At 46.4% G+C, this 18,773-nt stretch overlaps 1 protein-coding gene across 1 annotated transcript; it reads left to right on the top strand.

The window, feature by feature from the left end:
- Window positions 1-4,957: 4,957 nt before the first annotated feature.
- BHLHE40 (basic helix-loop-helix family member e40) lies at window positions 4,958-11,324 on the top strand. The gene is made up of 5 exons (XM_045493615.1): window positions 4,958-5,796; window positions 5,964-6,033; window positions 6,292-6,399; window positions 7,443-7,566; window positions 8,849-11,324. Exons 1-5 carry the CDS (start codon window positions 5,717-5,719, stop codon window positions 9,703-9,705), a joined length of 1,239 nt encoding a protein of 412 aa, XP_045349571.1. The 5' UTR covers window positions 4,958-5,716; the 3' UTR covers window positions 9,706-11,324.
- Window positions 11,325-18,773: the final 7,449 nt, after the last annotated feature.

An 18,773-nucleotide genomic window follows, 5' to 3' on the forward strand; every position in this document is an offset into this window, starting at 1 on the left:
ACTTCAAAAGAGAAAGAAAAAAGTTATCTGAAAAATTCACAAAGATTTGGGAATTAAACATACCCTTCTAAATAACCTATGAGTCAAAGAAGACTGATAATAACTATTAGAACATATTTTCACCTGAATGATAAGTAAAACACAAATCCCACTATTGTGGGGTTCTGTGAAAGCAGTGCTTAGAGGAAAAATTTTAGCTTTAAATACTTATTAAGAAGAAAGGTTTAAAATCAGTGATATTACCTTACATCACAAGAAACTAGAAAAATTGGAGGAAATGAAATCCAAAATAGCTAGAAGAAAGAGAATAAGAAAAATAAGAAAGAAAATTAATCAAATATAAAATGAACAAACAATAGAGAAAATCAACAAAATCAAAATTTGGATGTTTGTAAAGATTCATACAACTGATATAACTCTTAGCAAGATGATCAAGGAAAAAAAAGGAAACACAAATTAACAAAAAAAAATTTTAAGAGTAAAAAGTGTTTATCACTATAGATCATATAGACATTAAAAGGATAAAACTTTATACCAACATATTGACAAATTCCAGTGAAATAGACAAATTCCTTAAAAAACAAAAATTACCAACTGAGAAAAAACAAAAAGTATATAACTGACACGTATTATAGAAAATGTATACATAGTAAAAACCTTCCCCCAAAGAAAATTCCAGGCCCAGGAAGCTTCTCCTGGTATGTAAGAAAGAAGTAGTACCAATCCTACATCAGGTCTTACAAAAAAGAGAAGGAATATTTCCCAACTTATTTTATGAGGGTAGCATTACTCTGATACTAAAACCTGACAAAGATTATGAGAAAAGAAAAACTACGGATGTATATCCTTCACAATCATAGACACAAAAATCCCCAGCAAATATTAGCAAAGCAAAGCAAATCTGGAAATAAAAATAAGGATAATATACTGATCAAGATAGACTTCTTCAGGAATTCAAGGTTGGCTTAACATTCAAAAGTATCATAATTCATGATATTAACAAAATGAAAGAGAAAAACCATACGAATTTCTCATTGGATGCAGAAAAAGCATTTGACAAATTCAACATCCTTTCATGATAAACTCTCACAGAGCTCTAGCAATAGAAGAAAACTTCCTTCACTGAACGAAGGAACTACATTTCATCAACATATAACATTATATGCATTGATGAAACTCTGAATATTTTTACTCCTACATTTGAGCATAAGGCAAGATATCCTGAATGGAGACATTTATAACATTGAATTCAACCAGGGCCAGCAGCCTTATGTAACATTTTTACAAGTGATTTGAAAGATCTTCAGATATACAAATGCTATTGACTTCTTTCTGATGGGAACCAGCTAAAATTACAATACATCACTAGTGGAAAGAGCATGTTTTCAAACTGTAGGTTCAAACTGTAGGTTAGGATTTGCTGGTGAGTTGTAAAATCAATTTGTTAAGTAAAGACCAGAATACTTTTTAAATAAAATTGAGTAGACTAGCAAATACCAGAATTCATATATCACGGGAATTTTGTTTTGTAAAATTTATGTCTGAAGTACACTGAGCTGGCTTCTTCTTAAATGGTTTAAGTTTTTCTTTAAGTTAGCAATAGTTACTCAGGAGTAAGAAAGAGAGGGTAGTGGTGACTTATTGCTATAGCCCCGCCCTGGACTTGGCTGCCTTATGCTTAAATGTACTTAAAGTGTGTGTGTTTTTGTGTGTTTACTGGATCATGATGTATAAAAATGTGATATGTGAAATGTGATTTTAAAAATTTGAGGATTCATAAATAGGCAAAAAGTGATCATATCTGAGCAAAAAAGGTGTGGGTAAATGCAGGAGGCTATGAGCTCTAACTTCTTACACAGGAAGGAACCCGGTAACAGTACAGACTCTTCCCAACACACAGCATCAGACCTTCAAAATGCTGAGTCTCAGTAGGAAAATAAAAGGAGACTCTTGTCCTTCTCTGTACAAAATTATGTTTTCTCTACATGTAAAAGAGACAAAACAGAGGAGAGAGCTACAAAATGTCACCATTACCCAGTGCAGCTGCTCAATGTTATAATGCACAACTCTAGAGGGTGCTCTCACACAGACTGTGATGTGAATGGCTCCCCCTAGAGTTGAACAGTACACAACACATACAACCCTACCAAGCAGCCAAGAATGTAGTGATTAAGAGTACAGGCTTTGAAGCCAAACAAACCTAGGGTCTAATTCCAGATCTAACCCTCTGGGGCAGGTTATTTAACCTCCCTGAGCCTCAATTTCCTTAAGAGGACACACGTATTCCTAGGACATAATTCAATGCCTGGCATATAGTGGTTCTCAATAAAGCTGTGTTAAATCAATGTAAGAATGAGCTAATAGCTGCCTTATAAGGTGGTGGTGAGTAAATGAATTAACACAGACAAAAGTTTTTACAGACAGTCTAAAAACTAAAACAGCATTAAACAAGTATCTACAAAAGCTGACAGAATGAAAGTTTAAGATTTTCCAAGGTGTAAAGACACAGGCTGGGAAGGAATTATTTTGTTTATTAATGAAAAAATAATCACAAGCTATTGACAGAAGAAAAACTTTGGTAGGGTGGAGATCCTTTGCTTGCTTGCTTGCTTCCTTCCTTCCTTCCTTCCTTCCTTCCCTCCCTCCCCCCCACCTTTCTGCCTCCCCACTTCTCCTCCTCCCCACTTCTCTTCCTCCCCATCTCTCCTCCTCCCCTCCTCCCCCCACCTCTCTCTCTCCCTTTCTTTCTTTTTTCCTTGAGATATTTCTTGAAGCTTGAGAATACATTTGGTACAAAAAGTAGGAAATGCATACATTTTGTTATTTCCAACTGTAGAACGGGTAAGGACAAAAAGTATTGATAACATCAAAGCATCTAAGAATGACATTGAGGCTTGGAAGCTCAAATGTTTGAGTTCACGACTGGCACGGGGTGCTCCGCGTATATGACAGCTCAGGGACAAGTGTTCCTTCCTCCCCTAGTGCTTCTTTCCTGATGGAACTGTGGTTTTGATGCAGTCATGACAATTCTTCACCCGTATTAAAGTCACAATGAAGCAGGTCGCCCTAGAATGAAAGCACAAACCCAGGGCAGGCCAGTCCCCTCCTTCTCCTTCTCTGCTGCCCACCTCCTGGCAGGAAGTTGAGTGCCGTCATTCCCTCCCTAAAGATGGCCGATAACAGAAAGCAGCAAAAGTACATTCTGCGAAGGAAGGATCCCTGAACCCCCAAAAGAGGTCACAAGCCAGTTAGCAGCTAGAAAAGGAGGCATTTCTCACACTTGCTAATGAGTTCGACGCTTGTGAAACATAAACAGGAAGTGGGAGCTCTCCAGAGCGACCTGGAGGAAATCCACTCCCAGTTTGGTCAAAGTGTGAATCCCAGTTCTCTAGGTTGTCAAGGACACTGCCAATTAAGACTGACACCCCCAAACTGCGCCCCAGGCTAAACTTCACCCAGTCCCAGCGGCGACCCCGTTTTTTTTCAATCCTTCCCACAGCCAGGCCACTCAGCAGCGGGGTGACTGACCCGAGGCGCGGTGGGAACGGCTTACAGTCATCTCTCAACTCCCCGAACTTGCAGGGCAGGGCAGCACAGAGGTCAGTGAAATCCCCAGCCAGGCCTTATTTTAGTCATGAATTTCCACTGGCTCCCTCCTCTGACTGCATCAGCGCGGCTCACACCGCGGGCTTGGAGTTTCAGCTGTTTTCCCTGCTCCAGGCTGAGTTAGAAGGTCACAGAGACCGGACTTTGCCGGCGGAGGTAGGTGGGGGCCTCCGCCCGCGCACATTGCAGAGGTCTGGGGCCCCTTGCGGGAGGCCTTTCTGCGCCAAGCTGAGGGCAATGGGTTAGCTTCTTCCCCCTCCTCCTCTTCCAAGGCATCTTGGTCCGTATTAAATAAAATTTGAGAACAAAACAAACTTCTCTTTTTTTCTCTGCCACTGGCACCTCTATAATTTTCCCAGGGCTGCCTTCCCCTCATTGCCCAATTTATCCTCTTTCCAGAGGCTCCTGTAAATTCAAGGGTGGACTCTATTGGACTCCCAACAGGATCTCTAGCAACGGGCACAACGCCTGGCACAGAGTAGGGGGCTCAGCAAATGTGTATCCACTGAATGAATGCTAGGATTTCAATGTGATGGACAGATAGTTTGTCCTAGTCTCTCTCTTCCCTCCCGCTCTGGGTGCAGACCGCCAACAGCGCCGCCTAAGCTCCTGGCAGGCGGAGGGATGGCCCACCCTGGCGGGCACACAGCGTCCCGGTCCCCGGGGTCTCCGGCCCATGGCCGGCGCAGAGGGGCTCGCAGTCGACTGCCCTGAGGCCGAGCCCCGGCCACGTGAAGCGTCACGCCCCGTGCTGCTGCGGGGCAGGCGTCGCCGCCGCAGTTGTGTAACGTTGCAGCCGGAGGGGAGGCGACCCGGGAGCCTCTGCTCTGGGGAGGGCAGGGGAGGGAGGGAACGCAGGGCACGGCGCCCGGTATCTTTCAGTGTTGGACTTGTCGAAGTCGGGTGGAGATGGGCACTGGGACACCCAGGGGGTACGCGCAAGAGGGTGCCCGCCGGCTGCACCCAGGAGCGAAGCTCCGGGGGAGCGAGGGGCCCGTGGCGCACACGCTCGGCGGTCAGGTGCGCGCAGCGTGCTCGGCGGCGGCCTCGGCTGCCCCTGCGTTTGGCTGGCGGCCCGCTTCCCATGGGGTGACATCCGCCCCGCCCCTAGGCCCCTCCCCACGGCGGGCAATTCCTGGACGCCCGGCTGAGGGGTGGGGGCGGGGAAGCCGGGACGGAAAGAAACACCAGCCTCTGGGGAAGGCAGGGGGGCCGGGCGCCTCCCTCCGCTGCGCGCCGGTTCCTCGGAGCCGGCCGGGCGGGGGAGGAGGAAGAGGGTTGGGCTGGAGCGAGCGAGGGGATATTCCTCTCCCGGCTTGAGTCAGACGCGGGCGGATCCGTCCTCCCCCGTTCCCTCCCAGGAGACGGGAACTTACTTCATTTCCCTGGGGCAGGTTCGCCCACGTTACTAACCTCCCCCCCCCCCCGGCCCCAGCGGCTCCCCGGCCCCTTCCAGCTTCCGCGCCCCCCACCCGGCTGGGCAGGACCCGGGCCGCGCTGCCACCCCCTCTTCGGGGAAAGGCAGCCGCAGCCGCAGACACCTGGGGGCCGGGGCTGGGGGTGGGGGCTCCCTCGCAGCCGCGGGAGCGTTGTCCAACACGTGAGACTCATGTGATGAAGCCGGGGGAGGGCGGGCAGGTCGCTCCTTCCCTCCCTGGCAGCGGCCAGACGTGCCTGGAGTCACAGGGTAGAACACGTAGCTCCAACCCACCCACTCGCTCCCATTTAACCCAGCCCGCAGCCTCTCCATTACTCCTCAGCTCGCCCCCCCACCCCCCTCCGCCCTAACCGCCCCCCCCCCGCGCTCCCTCCCGCCTCCCCGCCCGCCCCACTTCTCATTCACTTGGCTCGCACCGCGCAGACGGCGCAGGGAGCACACACCGCCAGTCTGTGCGCAGAGCCGGAGCCAGAGGCCGCGGGGACACCATGCACGCCCCCAACTGAAGCAGCACCTCAAAGCCGCAGCGCCCCGCAGCCCAGCGGATTTCAGAGCTCAGACTCAGAGGAACCCTTGCGGAGAGACCTCCCGGAAGCCCCTTGCAGGACAGTCCTCACCCCGACGTTCCGCTACTGCAGACAGGAGTGCACAGTGGCCCCGGCTCGCCGCGCCATGGAGCGGATCCCCAGCGCGCAACCGCCCCCTGCCTGCCTGCCCAAAGCTCCAGGACTGGAGCCCGGAGACCTACCTGGGTAAGTTGGCACTCCCTGGCGCCTTCAAGCCTCGGCTCCAGCCCTACGTTCTGCGCCGCTCTCAACTCGGAGCAGCTTCGGGCGCATCCGGGGGCTCTTACCCGCCAGGGCTCCTGCAGCCTGTGCGCACGCAAAGTCACGACCCTACCTGGCCCCTCTCCCTGCAGGATGGATTTTGCCCACATGTACCAAGTGTTCAAGTCGAAGAGGGGAATAAAGCGGAGCGAGGACAGCAAGGTAAGAACACCGCACCTCTCGGGACCCCAGCCCCTGGCGCGCGCAGTTTCCAAGAAAAGTTTTCTCACTTTGAGCTTGGCGGGGGTATGCACGGTGTGGGATCGGTGGTTCTATTAAATGCTTGGAGAAGAAGGGACAGAAAGTGGTTCTGGGTGTGACTTCGCTGCCCCAACTCTTATCCCGCTGCCGGGTGAGGGAGGAGAGGGGCTTCACTACCCGCTTGGTCTGGCGCCCACCGCCTCCCCGTGCGCCTCGCAGGAGACCTACAAACTGCCGCACCGGCTCATCGAGAAAAAGAGACGTGACCGGATTAACGAGTGCATCGCCCAGCTGAAGGATCTCCTACCCGAACATCTCAAACTTACAGTAAGTGAGAAGCTGGCCCCTCTCCAAGGCAGCTCTTCTGCCCAGAGGGCGGGCGGGGGTCACTCGCCGCCTGCAGGCCCCTCAGGGAACTGCAGAGCAGATGGCCGGCTCGGAGCTGGCGGGTGGCTCTGTTTGGGGGTACCCTTCCCCAGCCCTGGAATTTTCTGGCGTCCTCAGCAAATGAAGTGAGAACCACTTGGGCTTCTCCAAGTTGGCTCCAATACCAACTAGCCTTCGTTTTCAAGAGTCTAAGCCTTTCCTTTCTGGTGATTTTCAGGGTTTTTTAGTTTTGCTGACTTGGGTAAAACCAAGCAACACACAGATTTTATTTACCCCCTTCTCGCCACCTTTTCCTTTTTAAAAATAAAGAGGACTTGTTTTTGGTGCGTGATTTCTATGTCCTGTCCTTTCTTGTCAGTAGCCAACGGCTTGGCAGCCTTTGGTTGGGGAAAGGGGAAAAAAATGTATTTAAGGAGGAAGTAAAAGGCTGGATGAGCTGCAAGTTATGAAAGGGTGTCAGGAAAGAAGCTAGGGGAAGCCTCTTGGCTGCCAGACACGGTAGAAGTCCCTCCTCAGGTTGACACCACGGCAGAGAAATGTTATCTCCGGATTCCCCTGAGTTAAGGTCAGCAGTGGCTGCTGGAGAAATTTATCTGTCAGAGCTGATGTAGCTGCCTCTTCCAAAATGCCTCCAAAGATAAATGACACTTCTTTTTTATTCTTTAATCAGAAGTGTGTGCATATGTATTGACGTATACACACACACTTTTTAAAAACATCATCTCCAAACTTAAAACTAAATGTAGTCAACCAGGAAAGGCTGTTTCTTTCTTTCTTCCTTCCTTTCTTCCTTTCTTTCCTCCTTCCTTCCTTCCTTCCTTCCTTTCTTCCTTCCTTCCTTCCTTTCCTTCTTTCTTTCTTTCTTTCTCTTTCTTTTTTTTTTTTTTTCTTTTTCCCTTTAGAGATGTTTCCCATTGCTAATAAGTGTCCCAGAGGTGGGACTTCTCAAAGCTCACTGCTGACTAAGGCTCTTTTTATTCCAGACTTTGGGTCACTTGGAAAAAGCAGTGGTTCTTGAACTTACGTTGAAGCATGTGAAAGCACTAACAAACCTAATTGATCAGCAGCAGCAGAAAATCATTGCCCTGCAGAGCGGTTTACAAGCTGGTGAGTGCCCGAGTCTGGTTACCATCACCTAAGAGTTGTAGCGCAAATAGTCTGTGGGCTCAACATCTGGTATAAGAAACATTCCTACAACAAATTGCTTATGCACATTCGTCGGGGGAGATGTCATTTTATCTCTCCTAAAAGGTCAGACTTTTCATTTGGAATGTTGCTGTGTGCCACCTGGCATGAATAGGCATTAGTCAAATGATAAAATATTTCTGTGGCATTTTGGTTTAAGGGTTTCTGGGTTCTGGGACATTTTCCCCCTCCTGTTTAAAATGCCAGGGCACCTCTAATTTATATCGTGGGTGTTTTACAGTCGGTCTTCTTCGTCCTCTTTCACTGGAGAATAAATCATGGGTATGCCCCAGTGTTTTCCTGTTTCTGTACTTCCTTATCACTCCGTGTGTGGTATGATCCTGGCAGGATGACAGCAGGAGTTTTTCCTGCATTTCATGTGGTTCCCTGAATAGCCACTAGGTATCTCAGTGCATTGCACAATCTAATGAAACCACTGAAGTTTCATCATTAGTTTCTACTGACTTCCAGAGAATCACAGTCACCTTGTAACCTTCTAGTTTCACCCGTTCCAAATAATACTGAGCAGACTGGGGAGAAGTTCTTCTACCCACTGCCTCGTTCCATTCTTCTCCCCCATCTTTCCAAGACTAGTATGATGAGAATCCTCAAAACCTAGCAAGTGCTTTTTTTCTGCCAGTTCCCTCATGGAAAATAGGAAGATGAACATACCTAATTTCTTGAGGGTTGGGGATAGAATACATGGAAAAGGCTTTGAAATAGCTTTGAAATGTAAAGATCCCAGCATGGCTGTAACTTTTATAATTGAAAATAAGCTTACTTAGGGGACATTGTTCCTTTATTCTTCATCTCATTTTTTGACTGGTCTCTGTGCAATATGGTAGGGTTGATGTTCTGTAAAATGACTCTTGTTATAAACATAGGAGGATGCGGGAACAAGCTCTAAATTGAAAAAGAGGGAAAATAGTCCATCTCTATAAATTATGTTCTGTTTCTATGATGGGATATTATGTAGCCATCACAACTCATAGTTTACCTCTGGGTGGCAGGATAATGGGTTATTTTTGTTGTATTTATACTTCTCGGTGTAATCCACATTTTTTCTGAGATTACTTTTGGAGTTAGGGACACACATCAGCAGGTGCTGTTAAAAAAAAGGAAAGCTCTCAGTCTTTGAGGTATGGGATGCGGCTGAACCACAGGGCCTTCTGAAATGTCTTCCTTTGGATCTGTGTTGATCCAGGTGAGCTGTCGGGGAGAAATGTGGAAGCAGGTCAAGAGATGTTCTGCTCAGGTTTCCAGACGTGTGCCCGGGAGGTGCTTCAGTACCTGGCCAAGCATGAGAACACTCGGGACCTGAAGTCTTCACAGCTTGTCACCCACCTTCACCGTGTGGTCTCAGAGCTGCTACAGGGTGGTACCTCCAGGAAGCCGTCGGACCCAGCTCCCAAAGCCATGGACTTCAAGGAGAAACCCAGCTCCCTAGCCAAAGGCTCCGAAGGCCCTGGGAAAAACTGTGTGCCGGTCATCCAGCGGACTTTTGCTCACTCGAGTGGGGAGCAGAGTGGCAGTGACACGGACACAGACAGTGGCTACGGAGGAGAGTCCGAGAAGAGTGACTTACGCGGTGAGCAGCCGTACTTCAAAAGTGATCACGGACGTAGGTTCACCATGGGAGAAAGGATCGGTGTTATTAAGCAAGAATCTGAAGAACCACCAACGAAAAAGAGCAGAATGCAGCTGTCAGATGATGAAGGCCATTTCACTGGCAGTGACCTGATCAGCTCCCCGTTCCTGGGCCCGCACCCACACCAACCTCCCTTCTGTCTGCCCTTCTATCTGATCCCGCCGTCCGCAACCGCCTACTTACCCATGCTGGAGAAGTGCTGGTATCCCACCTCCGTCCCAGTGTTGTACCCAGGCCTCAACGCCTCTGCTGCAGCCCTCACCAGCTTCATGAACCCAGACAAGATCTCAGCCCCCTTGCTCATGCCCCAGAGACTCCCTTCTCCCTTGCCAGCCCATCCAGCCATCGACTCTTCTGCCCTGCTCCAGGCTTTGAAGCAGATCCCCCCTTTAAACTTAGAAACCAAAGACTAAGGGACCCTGCCACTCTGCTCTCTTTCCTCCCTATTTCACCCCCCCCAAAGTGTGACTGCAGCAAGATTGTTCTAGTGTGTATGCTGAGATAATCTGAGGCATGGAGAGAAAATTTGGGGTGCATGTGTGTGCACATGCACGCATGTGCATTGGTGGGTTGGTATAGAACATTAAAGCTCCTTTTGGCATAGGGAAGATATGAAGGATTGCCTGACATCAGGAGATATAGGGGGGGTTGTAGCAGACCTCTGGACTTTCCCCCACCCAGAAAATAGCCCCCTCCGATAACATACAAATCAGCTGGATATTCAAAAGCTTCAGACTCTTGGTCTGTGAGTCAGTCTTCATTTTGGGAGCCGGGTCTGTGGCTTTGAGAAAAAGGTACTTTCAAAAGAGGGCTTTCCAGAGCGCAGTTCCCAGCCAGCTCTTATGACCCCACCCTTCTCCCTTTTATTGTTGCCGTGACTCACCAAATGAGGAGAGGGCAGCCACACTGAGCTTTCTGCTAAGCGGTGAGGTAGCAGACACTGGCATAGCACGGTAGTGGTTTGGGGAGATTTCTACAGGTCTGCCCCCCACCCCTGCCTCTGATGAATAAAGAGAATGTAGTTCCCTACTCAGGCTTTCGCAGTGATTAGCTTAATAAGGAACTGAAAAGGGCCCCCTGATAAAGCTGAGCTGCCAGGGAATGAGGGAGGAGTCCCTGGGGCCTCTGGCACCTGTTTCTAGGTCTCACCTAGAAAACAATCTCGCTGTCTGGAGAACCAAAGCAGGGTCTGAGAGACGCAGGTGCCTAAGTTCCAGTACCCCCAAAATGCATAAAGCCAAGTAACAAACTGCTACCTTCAACAAGCAGAGCTAGATTCGGGTTTCAGTTCTATCCTTAAAACTGCTTTTCACCAAGCTTAGCTTAAAGGCCTAACCAGCTCTCGGCACAGCAAGATCCTTTCTGCAGGCTAATTCCCCTCACTGACGGCATAGGGAGCGTCCTTATTGCTAAAAAGGATTCTGTCTCCTTCAAAGAAGTTTTATTTTTGGTCCAGAGTACTTGTTTTCTGACTTGTCCAGCTAGCCCTGCACCAGCTTTTCAAAATGCACTATGCTTGATCGCCGATCGTGTTTTAACTTTTTCTTTTCCTGTTTTTATTTTGGTATAAAGTCATTGCCTTTATTTGTAAAACTGTTATAAATATATATTATATAAATATATTGAAAGGAAAATGTTTCAGATGTTTATTTGTATAATTACTTGATCTACAAAGTGAGAAAAATGAATGTATCCCTGTTTTTGAAGAGAAGAATAATTTTTTTCTCTAGGGAGAGGTACAGTGTTTATATTTTGGAACCTTCCTGAAGGTGTGAAATTGTAAATATTTTTATCTATGAGTCAATGTTAAGTAGTTGTTTTAAAATACTTAATAAAATAATCCTTTTCCTGTGGAAGAGAAAGATGGTCTTTTGCATCTTTAAAAATAGCTCAGTCGTGTGATATGGCTGTCTCCTGCCCTCCCCTTTTGGCTGTAGGCAACAACTACTTAATCTTGGCATCATTTCATTCAGCTTTTAATATGCCTCGTATTCAATCAGACAGAATAAACTTGGTCAATTTCGTAGGTAAATATTTAATTTGTTTTTTTTAACTAACCCTTGTTAGAGGTTCATAGTCACCCTGTGCCTCCTTTCAGAGTTAAGCAAAAAAAAAAGTACATTGTCCCCCACCCCAGCCTGTTTTTGACACGGTCCTTAAGAACTTGACAGAAAATCAAAATGTGGGATGGTTGGGCCTTAGGGTCTGGAGAGCTTGCTGGAGGGGGAGGCACAGGGAGAAAAGATTTAATGGATTATTATGCAATAATAATTGGTGCTGGGGATAGTACCTCTGCCAAGCCAGTCTAACTTTTTTGAGTCTAGCAATGTCTAATGGATTTGCCATATCCTGCCTTATTGCTGCTGAAGGCAACATTCCATAATTATGTTCTACATCCTTCCTGGACTTCCTCTCATTGGGTGTGTTTGTGCGTGAATGAATATCGGTGTTCCTTAGTCAAGCGCTCTTATGAGAAAAAAAAAAAAAAATTCCACGGGAAAAGAAGTGGGAAATGACCCGGTCGAGTATTTTTGCTTCTCCCCTTCTCCCTCTAAGGGATGTCCTGACGGCCAGTGCCTGGTTTGCCATGCTTCAGATCCCCAAGCACAGGAGTCTTCTAGAACCCTCTGGGTGTCTGGAGCCTAAGTGGGGAACGTGCCCCCAGGGAGTTCTCAGCCAGGTCAAGGCACCATCTGCCCGGCAGGACTTTGCTTCCCTGCCATCTGATGAGCCAGCAGGCAAGAGTGAGAGTTGTCTGGCTGTGTGAGATGCAGAATGCAGGCTGTAAAAAACACAGTCCTCCCCAGGCAGCATGGTGTCACGGAAGGAGCCCTGCACAAGGCATCCAGAGATGAGCTGGTGGCCCATCATCTCCCTTCCATGCCTATTCTTGATTAGGTAAAATAAGGACCCTGAGCCCTTCTCACATGTTCTACAGCAAGACGGATGGCAAATTCTGGAAATCCCGCTTTCTCCTAACTCTTTAGGGCCTGGGCCTCCAGCTCTCCTACCTGCTAAACCCCTGAAATGCCTCCATGAATTGCTAGGCTTTTCTGGCTAGACTTCTTTGGTAAAAACCCAAACAAGTCAAGTTTATTCTGGAGATGGAACATGGGGTTGACACCAGGGCCAAGCTCGTTTTGCATGCCTCTCTCTCTTTCCGGGGCCATAACTCAAGGAGTAGCTGTGGGGACTGAAGGAAGTGGTTGGAGCAACCTCAACTAAGAAAGGGTTTGAGGCTTCAGACACATCCTCAGCCCAGAATCCCCACCCCCCACGAGCCTGCCCTGTCGCACACCCCTAAAAGTAGCAGCTGTCCCTCTGCCCCCTTTGCCCTTGCCTTGCCTTCTAGCCCAGTTGCAACAGGTTCCAAGTAGCTCAGAGGGAGATGCGAGGAGAGGCTTCCACCCCAGTCCTTTGCCCATTGGGTACAAAGAGGGCCTCTGTTTAAAAGGGGTGTGAGTGTGAGCGGGTGAAGTGCTGGGCTCCGAGGCGGCCGGAGAGAGGTGGCGAGAGGCAGGGGAGCCCAGGCCTGGGATCTGGCCGCCTTCAGACAGGGCGTGACCCTCCGGGCCTGCCGGGATGGTCTCACCCAGCGCTGACCTGCCTCGCCTGTTGACACAACGTCACGTTTCCGACTGCAGCCCTTTCATGTGCGGCCCGCGGCTAAATGCGGCTGCCGGTTCCTGGAAGCAGACGTGCCTGGCACCGCGTCAGCAGAAACCTGATCCCCGGGGAAGCTTGGCACGGCCACGGGATCGCTCGGCCCCCAGAATAGGGCCTGGCAGCGGGTGCCGGGCAGCCCCTCCTCCCCCCTTCGCACCCAGAAGGAAGGAATCCAAGCGCTTTCCCTCAGGGGTGGGGTGGGGAGCTGGATTTAGTCAGGGCATTGGGACAAGGGCCTAATTAACTACAAGCTAGGAGCTTCCCACGGGTCATCGCTCGTTAATGAAGCCTAACAACCTAGAAGAACCATTATAGGTGGTATTACAACTCGCATTTTGGAGACAAATAAAGGCAGGCTCAGAGAGGGGAGGTAATTTGCCTGAAGTTACACAGCTTCTGAGTTGCCAAACCATTAATGTTGCATTGTGGCTGTCAATCGGATCCAAGGTGAAGACTTTCAGAGTTTGGTTGTTGATAATAATAATAATAATAACAGAACTGTTAACAGCAAACACATTTGTAGAATTTATAATTTGCCAGGCACTCTTCAAAGCGCTCCACATACAATCACTGAATTCTTGCAGCAACTCCATGAGATAGGTACAAGTATTATTCCCCTTATGTGGTTTTTAAAAATATAGGCACAGAGAGGTTAAGTAACTTGCATAAGGTAGCACAGCTCCAGAGGTGAAGTGGAATTTAAACCCAGGCAGTTTGACTCCCGTGTCTATGTGCTTAACCCACATTGCCCTTCTAGTGAAATGATAGTAATAATAATAAAAGTAAAAGTAGTGATAATTACAATTGTTCTTACCATATTTTGAGTACTTTCCCTGTGCCAAGCACGATATTAAGCACTTTGTGTGAATTATCTCTATTTCCTCTGGTAACTATGAAGGGTAGATATTAATATGCCCATTTTACAGATGAGAAAACTGAAGCTCAGAGAGAGGAAATGCCTTATCTGAGGTGACACTTCATGGAAGAGACAGCAAGTACCATGCCCTTTCTCTGGTATGGAACTGCTTCTAAACTGAGCTACTGCTGGGCTTGGATATGCATGAACTCATGTAACCCTCAGAACAGCCCTGTGGAGTAGGTACGCTGATCCCCCATGGGCAGAAGACATAACAAACGCAGAGAGTAAAGTTACTTGCCCAACTCTTTGTTTCCTTACAAATGCCCCCACATACCATCCTGCAGTACGAAAATAAAATGGGCCCATTCTCTAAAGAATGAAACCCACAGGAATTGGGGGACATTTAGGGGCATCCTACAGATTGATTGTGCTGAGAATCAGGATCTGGGTTTGAGGAAATTCTATGTCCTATTTTCTGCAGTGGGAATAGGGGTGTGCTCACATCTCTCTTAAGGTTAGGAGAGGTAGGGTAGAGATGCCTGGGGCCCAAGGCAGCTCTGCCAGAGGGAAGGAGGGAGAGAGGGAGGCAGAGACTGAGTTCCACCCTCTCTCCCTAGAAGGGGACCTGAGCAGGCTTGGAGACCAGGCCACTGCACCCACTGTCCCTCTCAGCTTCCTTCAGCCCACCCAAACCCTGGCGCGTCTTTCCAGCCCTTGACCACTTCCCCAGTGCTCGGCTGGTGAGGGGTAAGCAAGAGGCCACTGCACTTTGGGGAATAGAGCCAGTATCTCTGGTTGGAGTTTGCCTTGCTATTAGTTTCTCCTCAGGGCTCTGGAACCCACTGCAAGGTTCAAAGAGACAGAATGTGTCGAGTTCCCAAGTGCTTTCATATAAAGACTATGTGTTAACGGGATCGGAGTGTTCTCCTGAGACCCAGAATTCCCAGAGGTGCCACGTGGCATGGAGGGAGAGAAGGCTCTGGGCTCCTCACTGCCTCTTCAGCTGGAGCTGCTCCCTCTTTCCTTCTTCTCTGACTTATATATTTTAATGATTGGTCCGAACAAGAGTTCCACTGCTAAAAACATCACACGCATGTTTGGAAGGCACCAAACGATAGCCCATTCCTCAGGCATGACCTTCATGTCCCCTGCCTCTTTCTCTAGGATCCAGAGGGAGGCTAAGGCCACTCAAAGCCACCTCCACCCCATCCCCCCAACCCAGCACCACCCCCCTGTTTATCCCAAGCCATCTGTTTGGCCCGACTACCACAGGGGAACATGAGCTGGGCGAAACCTCTTCCATTGGCTATGGAAGCCACTGACATGCTTGTCTCGCGGCTGGGCCTTCCAGTCTTGTGATGTGGCTGGATTTGGGCCCAGAAGGCTTCTCCTGCTATAGATGGGACCCTCCCTTCCCGGAGGAATCTTAGCAAAGACATTGAGATGGGACATCAGGGAATGAATTACCAGGATTCTAGGTAGGGGGGGGGTCAGCCCCAGGCTGAGGCCAAAGTGACAGGGACAGCCAGCCTCTGTTACTCCTAAGCCCCAGCCCTGCTCTCCCATCCCCCATTCATCCTTGAAAAGGCAAAAGGGAAGAAACTTATGCTTATTTATTTGTTTGTTTGAAGAACAAATAGTTTTTTGAAATCACATTACGAATGGCATATGGAGATAGGGATTATGCAAGGGTCTCTGGGAAATTCACATGTGGGGGCGAGAAAGAGGAAAAAGTACTCTCTTTCCAGAAAAAAAAAAAAAACATTTTTTAAAGTTTTAAATAAAATATCTAATATTTTTACATCTTTTTTTTTTTTTTTTTTTTACTATGGAGCATTTAAAACATATATAAAAGTAGACAGCAACAACAAAAAGGAAAATGACCCAATTTAAAAATAGGCAGAGGACTTGAATAGACATTTCTCTAAAGAAGATATACAAATGGCCAAGAAGCACATGAAAAGATGCTCAACATCATTAGTCATCAGGGAAATGCAAATCAAAACCACAGTGAGATATCACTTCACACCCACTAGGATGGTTGTAATGAAGAAAAAACAAAACGGAAAATAACAAGTGTTGTCGAGGATGTGGAGAAATTGGAACGTTCATACGCTGCTATCAGGAATGTAGAATGTTTCGGCTGCTTTGGGAAACACATTAGTGCTTCCTCAAAAAGTTAAATATAGAATTACCATATAACCCTGCAAGTCCACACCTAGGTAGGTCCCCAAAAGAATTGAAAACAGGTACATGCACACACATAACAGCACTACTCACAATAGCCAAAAGGTGGAAACAGCCCAAATGTTCACCAGTGGACGAATGGATAAATAAAATGTGGTCTCTATGTATTATTAGACTAAAAAGGAACGAAGTACTGATATATCTTAAAATGTGGATGAGCCTCAAAAACATTACACTCAGTAAAAGAAGCCAAAGAGTCATACCTTGTGTGATTCCATTTACATAAAATATTGAGACTAGATAAATCCACAGTGACAGAACAAAGAGTGGTGGCTTCCAGGGGCTTGAGGGAGGAAGAAATGGGGAAAAAATACTTAATGGGTACAGTGGTTTTAGTTGGAAGTGATGGAGATATTTTGGAACTAGATAGATGGGGTAGTTGCACAAGTTTATGAACATGCTAAGTGCCACCGAATTGTCCACTTTAAAATGGTTAATTTTATGTGAATCTCACCTTGATAAATTATTTTTCAATGTTTATTTGTTTATTTTTGATAGAGAGACAGAGAGAGAGAGAGAAAGAAGGAGGGGCAGAGACAGAGGGAGACAGAAAATCCCAAGCAGGCTCCGCACTGTCAACGCAGAGCTAAATGTAGGGCTCGAACCCACGAGTTGTGAGATCATGACCTGAGCCGAAACCAAAAGTTGGTCGCTAAACCGACTGAGCCACCCAGGAGCCTTCGATAAATCATTTTTTAAAAAAATACACAGAAGTGGGGCGCCTGGATGGCTTTGTCGGTTAAGCGTCCGACTTCGGCTCAGGTCATGATCTTACAGTCCATGAGTTCAAGCCCCATGTCGGGCTCTGTGCTGACAGCTCAGAGCCTGGAGTCTGCTTGGGATTCTGTGTCTCCTTCTCTCTCTGACCCTCCCCCATTCATGCTCTCTGTCTCTCTCTGTCTCAAAAATAAATAAATAAACATTAAATTTTTTTTAAATACATAGAAATTTATGTACAATACAATTCATGCCCCATCAATTTCATCTGTAATATATGTACTGATCTGCTTCCCCTGCTTATATATTATTTAGAAGCAAATCTGGACATTAAATAACTTCATTTATAAATATTTTAATATATATTTCTAAAAGGTAAGCATTCTTTAAAAAATTACTACAATAGCATTATCATACCTAAAATAATTTAAGGATACTGGAAGACAATTTCCATTTATTTTACTTTTTTTATAAAACTTGATTTAAAAAAAGCAGTATTTCAAACTGCACAGTCACAGAAACACACAGTTATCAAAAATGCACACACTTCACTTGACATCTCCTAGAAGGCAATTTTTAAAGACTAATTGTCTGAGTATAAGCACAGAATGGTTTCAAAATCTAAAAACATAAAAAGTGATCAGTGAAAAAAATTTCTCTCCTGTCCCAATTCATCTTCTTTTATCCAGTCCCCCTGGCCTCACCAAAGCCACTTACAAGTAAGCAGCTAGACACTATTTTAACTTATCTTAGTGCTTATTTATGTTTATAGGTGCAAATATGAATGCAGGCTATCATTTCTTCATACAAAAATAACATGCTGGCGAGCCTAAGTAGCTCAGTTGGTTAAGCGTCTGACTCTTGATCAGGTCATGATCTCATGGTTTGTGAGTTCAAGCCCTGCATCAGGCTCCGTGCCTGCTTGGGATGCTCTCTCCTCCCCTCTCTCTTTGCTCCTCCCCCCACTCATGCCTGTGTTCTCCCTGTCTCAAACATAAATAAATAAACTTAAAAAATAACATGCTATCGACACCATTTTGCACTTACTTTTAATTTACTATGTCTTGACAGCTATCCCCATGAATACATAGAAAGGCTTTTAATTCTTTTTCACAACTTCACAGGATATCATTGTATAGCTATACTATTATTTATTGACCAGTTCCTTATTATGGACATTTGGGTTATTTCTGATCTTTTACTATTACCAACAGGGCTGCAAGGAGTAATTTTATACACGTATCATTTTGAATGTGTACAACAATACTTATGGGGTAAACTCCCAGAAGTGGGATTGCTGGATTGGTAGCATGAGCGGCTGTCATTATGATGGGTATTAGCAAAGCTGTCTTCCATGAGTGGTGATAGTTAATATTCCTTTAGCAACTCAGGAGAGTTGCCTGTCTGGGAGGTAGTTCGCAAAAGATGTCAGAAGCCTTGGAACATGTACATCTTCAGCCCAAGTGATTCTACCTCTAGGAGTTATTCTAAGGAAGTTATTAATTAGGTGTTCATATATTTAGCTGCAAGGATGGACATTTCTGTGTCATAGTAAAAAAAAAAAAAATCAGAAAAAATGACCTAGAGAAGACTGGTTGAGTAACTGAGTAATTTATGGTTTGTGTAAATGCTGAAATACTAAATAGCCATGAAAAAGTATGTTGGGAAAATATGTTTATTGTGAAGGGAAAAAGTAGGTCACAAAACTGTCTTCAGAATGATCCTATTTTTAAAATAAAGAATAACATCCATACTTTTAAATTTTCTCTTTCTCTGCCTCAATTTCTGTACCCATAAAAATGAAGGCAGCAATAATCTGCTGAGTTGCTGTAAGGATTAAATTAGCCAAAATGTCTAAGATGCTTAGAACTGTCTCTGGCACAAAGGAAGTTCTGCTCAGGGTTAGTGAAAATTAGTGTTATCATCATCATTATTATCATTATTAATTGTGTTATAATTGCATAAGAGGAAGGTCTGGCAGACAATATAGCA

Source organism: Leopardus geoffroyi, chromosome A2, assembly GCF_018350155.1.
Source record: "Leopardus geoffroyi isolate Oge1 chromosome A2, O.geoffroyi_Oge1_pat1.0, whole genome shotgun sequence".
Taxonomy (NCBI): Eukaryota; Metazoa; Chordata; class Mammalia; order Carnivora; family Felidae; genus Leopardus; species Leopardus geoffroyi.